Genomic DNA, 12015 nt, shown 5'->3' on the forward strand with positions numbered 1-12015 from the left:
ACACTGCTGCTACTAAATGTTGGTGGTGGAGGGAGTGGATGCTTGTGGATGTAGTGCCAGTCAAGCGGGCTGCTTTGTCCTGAATAGTGTCAAGCTTCTTGTGTTGTTGGGGCTGCACTCATCTAGGCAATTGGGGAGTGTTCCATCACGCTCCTGACTTGTACCTTGTAGATAGCGGACAGGCTTTGGAGAGTCAGGAGGTGAGTTACTCGCCACAGTATTCCCAGCTTCTGGCCTGCGCTTATAACCACTCTGTTAATGTGGTGAATCCAGTGGAGTCTCTGGTTTATGATAACACCCGGGATGTTGATATTGGGCGATTCAGTGATGGTAATACCATTGAATGTCAAAGGATGGTGGTTAGATTGTCTCTTATTGGTGATGGTCATAGCCTGCCATTCATGTGGTGCGAATGTCACTTGTCGCTTGCCAGCCCAAACCTAGATATTGTCCAGATCTTGTTGCATTTGAACATGGACTACTTCAGTATCTGAGGACGCACGAATGGTGCTGAACATTGTGCAATCATCAGTGAACATACCCACTTCTGACCTTATGATGGAGGGAAGGTCATTGATGAAGAAGCTGAAGATGGTTGGGCCTAGGATGCTACCCAGAGGAACTCCTGCAGAGATGTCCTGGAGCTACGATGATTGACCTCCCACAACCACAACCGTCTTCCTATGTGTCAGGTATGACTCCAACCACCGGAGAGTTTGCCCCTGATACCCATTGATTCAAGTTTTGCTAGGGCTCCTTGATGCCATACTCTTTCGAATGCAGCCTTGAAATCAAGGGCTGTCACTCTCCCATCACTCCACCTCTGGAATTCAGCTCTTTTGTCCGTGTTTGAACCAAAGCTGTAATGAGGTCAAGAGCTGAGTGGCCCTGGTGGAACCCAAACTGGGCATCACTAAGCAGGTTATTGAGCAGGTGCTGCTTGATAGCACTGTTGATGACGCCATCCATCACTTTACTGATGATCGAGAAAAGACTGATGGGGCAGTAATTGGCTGGGTTGGATTTGTCCTGCATTTTGTGTACAGGACATACTTGGGCAATTTTCCGCATTGCTGGGTAGATGACCAGTATTCTAACTGTACTGGAACAGTTTGGCTAGAGGGGGGCAAGTTCTGGAGTACAAGTCTTTAGTACTATTGCCAGAATGTTGTCAGGGCCTGTAGTGTTTGCAGTATCCAGTGTCTCCAACCATTTCTTGATATCACGTGGAGTGAACCAAATTGGCTGAAGACTAGTATCTGTAATGCTGGGGACCGCTGGAGGAGGCTGTGATGGATCATCCATTCAGCACTTCTGGCTGAAGATTGCTGCGAATGCTTCGGCCTTATCTTTTGCACTGATGTGCTGGGCTTCCCCATCACTGAGGATGGGGATATTTGTGGAGCCTCCTCCTCCAGTGAGTGGTTTAATTGTCCACCACGATTCACGACTGGATGTGGCAGGACTGCAGAGCTTAGATCTGATCTGTTGGTTGTGGGATCGCTTAGCTCTGTCTTAAAATTCTTCTGAACTCCGAGGTTCATGCATGGCAATGCCTTCTGAAACTGGTAGTCCATGTTGGGAACAGAGTTGGCGTGTTGGGACCGTCGGATTGGCTGCACAGCCATGCAGTGATCCAGTACAATGAGCTAAAATTTTGTGGTAAAGATATTCATGTCATAACAGCTGTACTGTTCCTCTAAGGTTCTCTGTTCTCTGAGTGGTCATGACCATTTGCATGCCTCAAAATGGGATTGCAGTGGGAAAGAAATTTGAGAAACATTGATATTTCACAATTCTCATGCTCTCATACACTGTGTCCAAATGGCTAGTAGATAAAGCCAGAGACTTCAAAAATAATAAGACAGAGTTATAGGCTTTGTGCATGAATGTGTGCTGTATTTATAATACAGTGAATAAATTGTTGCTGGAAATAAATGTATGTGACCTATAAGGGAAAGAGTTGTAAGGTGACCAAGACTGATAACTCTATATTGAAGGGTACCTACAATTTCAAAAATGCCAGCAGCTGGGAGAAAGTATTAGCTATGTTAGTTAAGGATGTCGTTAACTGCTTTCCCTCTAATTTTGTTTTCTTCTGCTGTCCGAGGTCTGTGCATGGCAATAACTTCTGAAACTGGTAGTCCATGTCGGGCACAGTGTTGGCATGTGCAGACCCTCCGATTGGCTGCACAGTCCACGCAGTGAACTAGTACAGTAGTAAGGCTAGACCTTGGCTTGAAAGAGCAAGACAGAATCTGTTCAGTAGAGGTGAGGAATAGGACAACTAAAGAGGTCACTGGGAATAGTTTATAGGCCCTCAAAAATTAAATGGACCATGTAAGAAAAGTACTGCAGTAGTTAATGGTGACTTTATTCTAATTGAGATTATCAAATTGACAGAGGTAGTCTGGGAAATGGATTCATAGTGTATTCAGAGCAGTTTTCTACAGCCAAAATATTATAGAGCCTATGAGGGAGCAGATTGTTCTAGAGCTGGTAGTAACCAATGAGACAGGATTAATTGGTAACCTCACAGTAAAAGAACCTCTGTGACAGTAATCATAGTGTGAGAATTTCATTCAGTCTGTAGTGGAGAAATGTGGATCTAAGATTAGTGTCTTCAAGCTGAATAAAGATAATTAAAAAGGCATGAAGGCAGAGCTAACTTGTGATATTCAGAACTTCAATAACTGTTCATGGACTGAATCAACAAAAATAAGCTGTCACTCATAGCAATGACTATGTCTGGAATAAAAACAGAAGTTGCTGGAAAAGCTCAGCAGGCCTGGCAGCATCTGTGAAGAGGAGTCAAGTGTTAAGGTTTCAAATCCGGTGACCCTTCCTCAGAACTGATGGTAGCTAGGAAAATGTCAGTTTGTATGCAGAAGATAGGGTGTGGAGAGGGGATAAGGCGTAAATAATAGGGGGGGATAGAGCCCAAAGAGAGAGAAGAAGAGTAGTGAGAATGGGAGGAGGTATCTGAGAGCTGGTGCTCAGCCTGTGCAATATAGAGGTCAGTACTACAACAGCACCGCCCTTAGCACGCCTAATAACAAAGTCAGGATTGGATCTAAGCATATAGAGGACAGTCAGTTCGGAGGGAAACAGGTTGGATTGGCTGAGGTGGGGGGGAGAAGGCAGAGAAATTGAGGCAACCAATGTCGCGTCAGCAGTTCTCAGTGAGCAGGTCGAATGCAGGTAAAAGGCCAGGTGGAGGTGGGCGAAGGGGTCTGTGGGACTTGGAGAGGACCCTTGCCCAAAGAAAAGGGCACGGAGGCGAAGATGGTGAGAGAAGAGTACAATGTCATGTCGTGCCCAAAATTGAAAGACAACAAAGACCTACTTCTGCTTCTAAGTCCATGTTGCTTACTGATGAAGCTTGCTGTGCTCATGCCTTTTGCAAACTCCTGCGAGGTATCTACATGATTTTTGTTTCTCTTTTCCTCATGTGTGCACTCTTGCACACTCCCTCCCACTTGCTTGTGCTGTCCTACTGTCTTCCATTGTCACGCATGCTGTCTCGCATAGGTGCGGTCCCTTGTTCTTTACAGGATTGTATTGTCTGACCTTTCATGCTTACTTGAAAGGGCAGCTGGTTTAATAACTTGTACGTAGGAAAGTACCTCCATTTAGTAGTGCACTAATATGCCACCCAGGCTATATACTCGAGTATCCGGAACTCGATTTGAGCCTTATCCCTCATGGTTTGGAGGTGGGAATGCTACCACTGATCCAAGAGTGAAATGTAGTTGGGCATAAAACCAGACCTGCAATTTGTGCAGATGGAGTATCAGGTGTTGGAAAAAACCCAAAGAAAACCACAGAAGTATTTTAATAAGATGGTGGAATGAGGTTACCCAATGGCAGATACAATGTCTGGAATTGTCACAATGCATCGTGCTTTTAATGATAAATGCAGTAATTATACCGAACACAGTTTGGTTCCCTGTGTAAAAGATCAAACTGACATGGGGAGCGCAAGTTCTTGGGTTGTGAAACATAACACCTCCATTTGATAGCACTATAAAGAGTTAGTAGAATTTCAGATTTTGGCTGCACAAATTTAAAAAATATAAAAACAAAATGTCGTGGCAAACCAAATAAAATCTCAATTAAATAGTATAGGGCTCCACAATATAGGAAGATAATTAAGATTTTAACAAGGGCATGACAGGTTCACCAGGATGTCTGCTTAGAGAGAAAACACACTTGAAAAATTGGATAACTTTTCATTCAAACAATTTGTTATTGGGCAAGAGGACAGAAGTGTTAAAAACTTTGAAAAGATGAGGCAGAGCAGCTAGAAGTAGACTGTTTCCAGTAGTTGAATGGTCAAACGTGAGGGACTACAGATACCACGGTGAATACAAGTGATCTAGAACAGAGGGTGGTTTAACTTTGAGTTGCAATCTAAACTCTAATCGTAATATTTGTTCATTTGAGATTTTAACCAATAAGCAATGCTTACTAATCCTGCATTGGGGTAATATCTTCCTACATACGCTGTGATACTGTGGAATTAATTTTTTGGTTTGTTGGTTGTGACAGAAATTTGGTAAGTGTTCAAGACTAGATTGGATGGGTTGATGAAAAACATTTGAAGTGATATAGAAACATATAATTGGAATTGTATGTTTCTATGGAGTTTACATCATAACTTGGGATCCATTGAGCCAAATGGCCTGTTTCCAAATTTTAGCCTTGTGTTATCTACATGTTAGCTATGAATCTGCTGATAAGGTAACTGAGTACAACAATAGAAGCAAGAAAAGTAACTGAAATTTCAATGAACAATAATGCTTTACATTACAAACACTGTGTATGAAATTTATGACAAATTTACCACCACCTGAATTTTTCACAAGTATCTTACTAATAAATTAAGAAAACTCAAATTATTTCATAACATTATATTTGATGCATTGATATACCTCAGAAGTTAGGTGACTGTGGTATTTGAGCTTTGGTCAAGTGGCTAAAGGTGTCAGCTGCAATGTGTGAACTGTTAAATCGTTTGAAACAAACTCCTGACTGTAACTCATATGGGACACAAGGTTCTAATATTCTGGAAGTTTATCTCTTTGGTTTGTCTCCACTTAATATAAATGTAAATTGATACCATTTCCTTTGCATGCTCAAATTTGGTGAATTTTCTTAATTAAGGTGCAATAGAGATTATTTTAATCAAGTTTTAATAAATCTAGAAAGATGCTTTCTACGCATAGAGTGTGACGTAATCTGAAGAGAGAGGAGAATTGATGATTGAAGCTCTCTTGCAGATTTTGTGCTGTTCAGAAGACAGTTGGTTAAAAGCAAACTATAGCCTTATGCTGAAATGTGTAATTGGAATTACTATACATCCTCATTCTTGGTAGTTTTTCACTTTTATTTAAAGTCTACCCTTTTATTTGTTGCCACCTCTCTTGCTTATAAATGCCGATTGTTTGCTTCCTTTGAATCTTCATTAACTGTATAAAAGAACTTCAGTATGAAGTCTACACTTATCACCGTTGCCTTGTATTTTAATGGCAATAACTAGCTGGATATAGATTTACTAAACCAAGAACTTGTCACTATGATGAGGGATTTGTCTATAGTTGCGTTATACGTGTGACTTTTCTCTTTGCAGAAGACTGACAAACTTGTGATTTTCCTACAGTTAACGGGTAAGTCCTTTTGACAGCAGAGGTGGCTGAGACAATTGGTTTTTTTAAGTGCCAACTTTTAGGTTGTGCATAAACCTATCCTAATCTTGGCTTTTATTAAATCAGTTGTTCATTCAGGAATTGGCAGATTTCAATAGATGTTAATTTTAAATTTAATCCATTTTTATTATTACATCTACAAGAATACATTACAATTTGTTCCATGTTCTAAACTTGATTTCCATATTTGCCTCAAAGAAAAAATACGTTGAAGGAATGCATTGAATTCAAACTATAAATTCTGCTACCTTGAACATCACTTTCAGCTCTTGTATTCATATAAACGTAATGCTTGCAAAAACGTGAAGGTGACATATAGGTGAGGATGGGCTTCATGTGCTAAATGGAATTAATTCAAAATGTACATTTCTTACTGCGATTTATTTTGAATTTTACATTATGCTGTTACACCGTTCTTTCTTCGTGCTGCTTTTTAATTTCTGTAGTTCAAAACACAGCAACATAAACATGATTTTATGAAGAAGAGGGGTGATTTTGAGCAGCTGCTCCTTAGAAATTTTGTTTTGGAGGGAAATGACATCTGGCTTCCAAAAATTGAATTGGCACGATGTGGTAGCTGGATCTCTTAGTCACATTGGATGTAAGTTAGTTCAATAAAAGTATGTATCGAGAGAATGCGTTCATGCAGCTGGATAATGTTGGCAAGATTATATTTTTGTGTTAATTCAGTTTGCAAATACTTGGATTTGGGAATTCTGAAATAAGCAAAGCGAGTTTGAATATTGTTTATTGCACAAACTAAGAGACGTAATTCAATGACTGAGAATCTGATCAAAACTTTGTTAATTTTGTAAATCTCCCTCAATAAATCTTATATGATTGGATCTGTCATCTGCTTGAGAATGTCTTTTCCAGACTTGCAGGAGCCAGTTCCCAGGTACTGACCTCATTAATAGCCAACTTCTGTTATCTGTTTAAACATTTTGCTCTTCCCTGGTGATGAAGCATCTGCGGAACCTTTTTGACCAGGAACCAAGTTGCAGTTAACTACCAGACTTGGCCTCACAAATAAGCAAAAGGCTGTTGTTTGGTATGTTTTCCTTTTAATACAAGCTGTTGCCGATAGTCCAAAAGTCATCTTTGGCTCTCAGTTATAGAGTCATAGAATCATCCAACACAGAAACAGATCCTTTGACCAACTCGTCCATGCTGACCAAGTTTCCCAAACTAACTGGTCCCACTTGCCTGCATTTGGCCCGTATCCTTCTAGACCTTTCCTGTTCATGTGCCTGTCCAAAAGTCTCTTAAATGTTGTAACTGTGCCTGCATCTACTTCCTCTGGCAGTTCATTCCGCATTCCAACCACCCTCTGTGAAAACATTGACCCTCAGATCCCTTTAAATATCTATGCCACCTAGTTTTGAACTCCCCACCCTAGGAAAAAGACATTTGCTATTCACTTTACAAAACCACAAGGACCTAGATCAACCTCCTATAAGGTTCCTCAACCTCTTATGCTCCAGTGGAAAAAGGTCCCAGCCTATCCAACCTCTCCTTATAATTCAAACACTGTAGTTCCAGCATCATCCTTGTAAATCTTTTCTGAAAGGCCTCCAATTTAATAATATCCTTCCTTTACAGGCTGAAGAGAACTGTGCAAAGTATTCCACAAGTGGCCTCACCAACTTCCTGTACAACCTCAACATGATGTCCCAACTCCTATACTCAATGGTCTGAGCAATGAAGGCAAATGTGCTAAATACCTTCTTAACCACCCTGACTACTTGTGACATAACTTTCAAAGAACTATGTACCTGAACCTCTAGGTCTCTCTGTTCAACAACACTACCCAGAGCCTTACCATTAACTGAACAAGTCCTGCCCTTGTTTGTTTTACCAAAATGCAATAACTCACATTTATACAAATTCCCAGCTCACAGCTCCGAACTAAAGTTGATAAAAGAATAAAATAAAAATGGAAAAACCAGTGAGGACTTCAACACTGGATAGACATTTGCTTATGTGTTGAGCCCTAAGAAATTGAATTTTATTGAAGCTGTTGCTCCTGGAACGGATGTATGTAATATGTGGATAATGTGCAGTATATTAAAATATTGCTTTGTTGTAGACTTGCAACCGCATCTTCCTGTTATGAATTTTTAGGTCTACATGGCATTGCAAACATAAGCTGTAGTTTGACCTCCTTCCAATGGTGCTATAACACCTCAATATTGTATATCCCTTCTTGGGAAAGAAGCCAAATATAGAAATGGTTAAATTGTATCTATATGCTCAATTGAAATTGTTCCCTGTCTTGTAATTGGGTTTTACTTCAGTTTTACATGGTCCTGATTCTGCCTGTGCTATGCCGTATGTCATTGACTAGGAGTGTATTAACTCCATGAGTTAGTAAAACAATCACTATTCTATCCATTGCTTTCCATGTACTGATATTGTATTGGGAATTAATGTTTACCTGGAATGGCTTTGTTAACTTCTTTCAAGCCACTATAATATAGATTACTAATGTAATGTCCTCTATGACAAACAGTGAGAAAGACTTTGTAAATCAATTTTCAAAAACGGCTCTCACCAGTTGTCTTCCCTGGATGTTTTGAGTCCTCACTGATTCCACAGGTACCAGATACAAAGCAACTATTTCATCTAGTTGGCCATTACTTATACCCGAGACAAGTGTTGGTTTGACTAGCAAGGTTTTAGAGCCACGCTTCATTCTGTTCAAACTGCCATTAGAGGTTTACTATGCCTTATAAAATTAAAGCCCTGCATATGTCCCACATTCCACTATCAAACACAGGGATTGGATTTCAGTTATAGCAACATCATGTTGCCTTGGCTGAAATTGGCTACTTCAACCTAGTAAATAAAAATTACAGAGGTTGTAGAGGAAAGAAATGTATCCATGACATACATACGCTGTGTAACTTATTTTTGTAACTAGCATTTAATTTGGTACTTTATTCACTCATCGAACGTGGATGTCACTCCCTGACCAGATTTATTGCCTGCCCTTTGTTGCCCTTGAATGGAGTGTCTTGCTGGGTTATTTCAAAGGGCATTTGAGAGTCAAACACATTGCTTTGGATCCAGAATTACATATAGGCCAGATTCCTTCCCTAAAGGACGTTAGTGAGTCAGATGGGTTTTTCTCGACAATTGGCAGTGGTTTCATGGTCATCAGTAGATTGTTAATGCCAGATTTTTGTTTTGAATTGAATTCAAATCCCACCATCTGTCATGGCAAGATTCGAATCCGGGTCCCCTGAAATTTAATAGAAATTGCTGGAAAAGCTCAGCTGCTATGGCAGCATCTGTGGAGAGAAATGGGAAGTTAACATTTTGGGTCAAATGATCCTTCCTCAGGACTTGAGGTTCTGATGAAGGGTCACTCGACCCAAAACGTTAATGCTGATTTCTCTCCATAGATGCTGCCAGCCTGGCTGAACTTTTCCAGCAATTTTTATTTTTGTCTCTGATTCACAGCATTTGCAGTTCTTTAGGATTTCCCCAGAACGTTAACTGAGTTTCTGGATCAGTATTCTAATGATAGTACACCAAGTTCAGTTTTTCAGAGATGTGGGATTTTTGAGATTTTAAGTAGTAAACTGTGTAAGATAAGCATTGTATAAACATTCTCAGCAATCACGGCAGGTATATTCTTATCTAGTAAATCTGATTGAGAAGTATACCAGCAAAGTTTTTGAGAAGATTTGTAGCTCGGGTTGCGGATGAGGTTGCAGACTTGCTCGCCGAGCCGGTGTGTTTGATTGCAGATATTTCGTCATCCTGCTCAGTACCATCGTCAGTGCGCCTCCGGTGAAGCGTTGGTGTTCTGTCCCGCTTGTTATTTAGATGCCTCGGTTTGCTGGAGTGCTTGGCATCACTTCGGGTTCTGTTTTTCAGTAGTTTGTATGTTGGGCCCAGTTCAAATGTGTTTGTTAATGGAGTTCCGGTTAAGTTGCCAGGTCTCCAGAAATTCTTTGGCATGTCTCTGTTTGGCTTGTGCTATTATGAATGTGTTGTCTGGGACAATGCCAACACTTCACCAGAGGTGCACTGACGATGTTACCTTGCAGGGTGACAAAATGTCTGCAACCAAACACGCTGGCTCAGCGAGCAAGTCTACAACCTTAGGTATACCAGCAATTTTCATGATGGGCTGTTATCTGTACCTAACAACTTCTTCAGTTTGAGGTGTACTGCGAGTGTTGCAATCATGCTTGGTTACAAATGTTGCTGTTGACAGCTTGAAAGCGTCTGGTCAAATTGTAAGCTTGTTGTTCAAATGAAATGGAATTCATTCAATTTCTAAATCATTGGCAGTTGAATATTTAACTTCATGTTTGTAATTTGAAGATTGTTCAAAAATATCTAGGTTAACAATGTGGAACTGAAAACGCTCTCCATATGACTGCCTGTCTAAGTGGGCAATTTATCAGCTAATATTTAAGTGGTAGAAAATGAATGTTTATAATGGAAGTGAATTGTCAGAGTATACATATGGGCTTGAGTGTAAATTTGAGGTTTATATACATAGGTATGTTTTGCCTCTCTTGAACAAATAAGTGGACTACCATTTTGGTATCAATGCGTGTAATGTTGGGGGAGAAAGAATGCATAAAATAAATCTCTATTTGTTGCCTTCAAGTTCTAATGTTCCATTACAGTTTCATTTTAGTTTGAAATAAAATCAGGTGCAAATGAATTAGTATTTAGGTAGCCTGATGTAGCTGGAGATAATTCTGTTGCATGGAATCTGGTACGGCGAGGTTAGAAAATGAGACTTCAGTAACAAAAACCTCATTAACGACAGGAAATAAAATGATCACTGGTACTTTTGTGGTTAAATTAACTGACTGAAATGGCTCTGTCACATTAAACCCAGCTGGTTTCCATTCTACTTGCCTGCTCTCTAGATTTCATACCACATTCTGTATAAACTTAATTTTATCATAGGAGGAATTGGCTGACTGCACAACCTCGTCTTTGGTTGTGAATATGTACATGAACTCAAGTAATGTTTTAACTTGGTCTCCTGCACCCAAATATTTTACATTACATTCAAAAAGTAAACTATTCTTTTGAAATCAAGGTGCTGCTGGGGAAAGGTTCTTTACTTATGTCTATCCTTAAAAACAAAAATCATCATTTTTACTTCACTTCTTTGTCCGTTCTCTTATCTTCTGCTGCCTTTTCAGGATCATGGACTTTGTTTGTGATTTTCCTCAATTTACATTTATGTTTTCCTGTATCTAGTTTTGTTGGCCAATAAGTAGGTATATTTTTTTAATCTTTTTTATAATTAGTTTGACTCTTTTTTCAATAACTTGTATCCTTGTTGCACTAAGTAATTTTAAGCAGCTTCTTGAATTTTTTAAAACTTTTCTTGTGTAACTTGTGTAATAAAGTATTGCTAATTTTGTTTTATGTAAAAAAAATTTGTTTCAGTAAAAGTAATTATTTCAAATTAATCACTCAGTCATTTTTATTTGTATTAGATTTATTTATTTATGTACCTACCGTGATAATTATACTCATGTTAATTATTATGAATTGTTATGGCCATTATGAACATACTTAAGTTTTGATGCTGTAAGTATCGATCATTTAAGTTGCTCATAATTCTGTTCTGTTTTCATGCAATTATAGCTTTGTTTTTGACCTTCCCTTGCAGCCAAATCCATCAAATAAACTAGCAATAATACATATTTTGGGTCTGTTGTCCAATTTGTTCACCACATTGGATATCAGTCACCATGACGATGAGCCAGAAGGCACTGAAGCAAAGAAAAAACCCACCTTGCAAGGACCCAACCCTGTAAGTACTACCAGTGGTACTAACATGGGATTCTCATGGCTTGATCTTTGTATTTCTAAAAACAACTATGATGTTTATGTTGCCAGGAGCATATTTAGGGGGGAATTTTCTGTTTTGTGAAGTTAATTTGACGTTCAAAAGCAACCATTAAAGGTGATGATTTGTCTACAGGTCGTGGTGGTCCTCCAACAAGTCTTCCAACTCATACAGAAGGTGTTGTCTAAATGGCTGAATGATGCTCAGGTCGTTGAGGTAAGGTAGATTGTTAAAATGCATTAGATTTGGCAAAATACGTCTGGCACTTCTGATTTGTTGATTTCATTTTTGCATTAAAGTTATCTTCCTTTTCAATGTATAGTTTAGCTTTTTAATGGAAAAGAAATTGGGAAACTGATTAACTTGCTCAGAGATAGTAGGAACTGCAGATGCTGGAGAATCCGAGACAACAAGGTGCAGGGCTGGATGAACACAGCAGGCCAAGCAGCATCATAGGAGTAGAAAGGCTGA

The 12015-nt window shown here is 39.4% G+C and overlaps 1 protein-coding gene across 1 annotated transcript in view; it reads left to right on the top strand.

The window, feature by feature from the left end:
- Window positions 1-12015, top strand: part of ipo13b (importin 13b) — a 206707-nt gene that overhangs the window by 113850 nt on the left and 80842 nt on the right. The window contains exons 11-12 of the mRNA XM_048602101.1: window positions 11365-11508; window positions 11680-11760. Of these exons, the coding sequence (XP_048458058.1) occupies window positions 11365-11508; window positions 11680-11760 (225 nt within the window). The remainder of the gene's footprint in view (window positions 1-11364; window positions 11509-11679; window positions 11761-12015) is intronic.

Source organism: Rhincodon typus, chromosome 10, assembly GCF_021869965.1.
Source record: "Rhincodon typus isolate 14 chromosome 10, sRhiTyp1.1, whole genome shotgun sequence".
NCBI classification, from domain to species: domain Eukaryota; kingdom Metazoa; phylum Chordata; class Chondrichthyes; order Orectolobiformes; family Rhincodontidae; genus Rhincodon; species Rhincodon typus.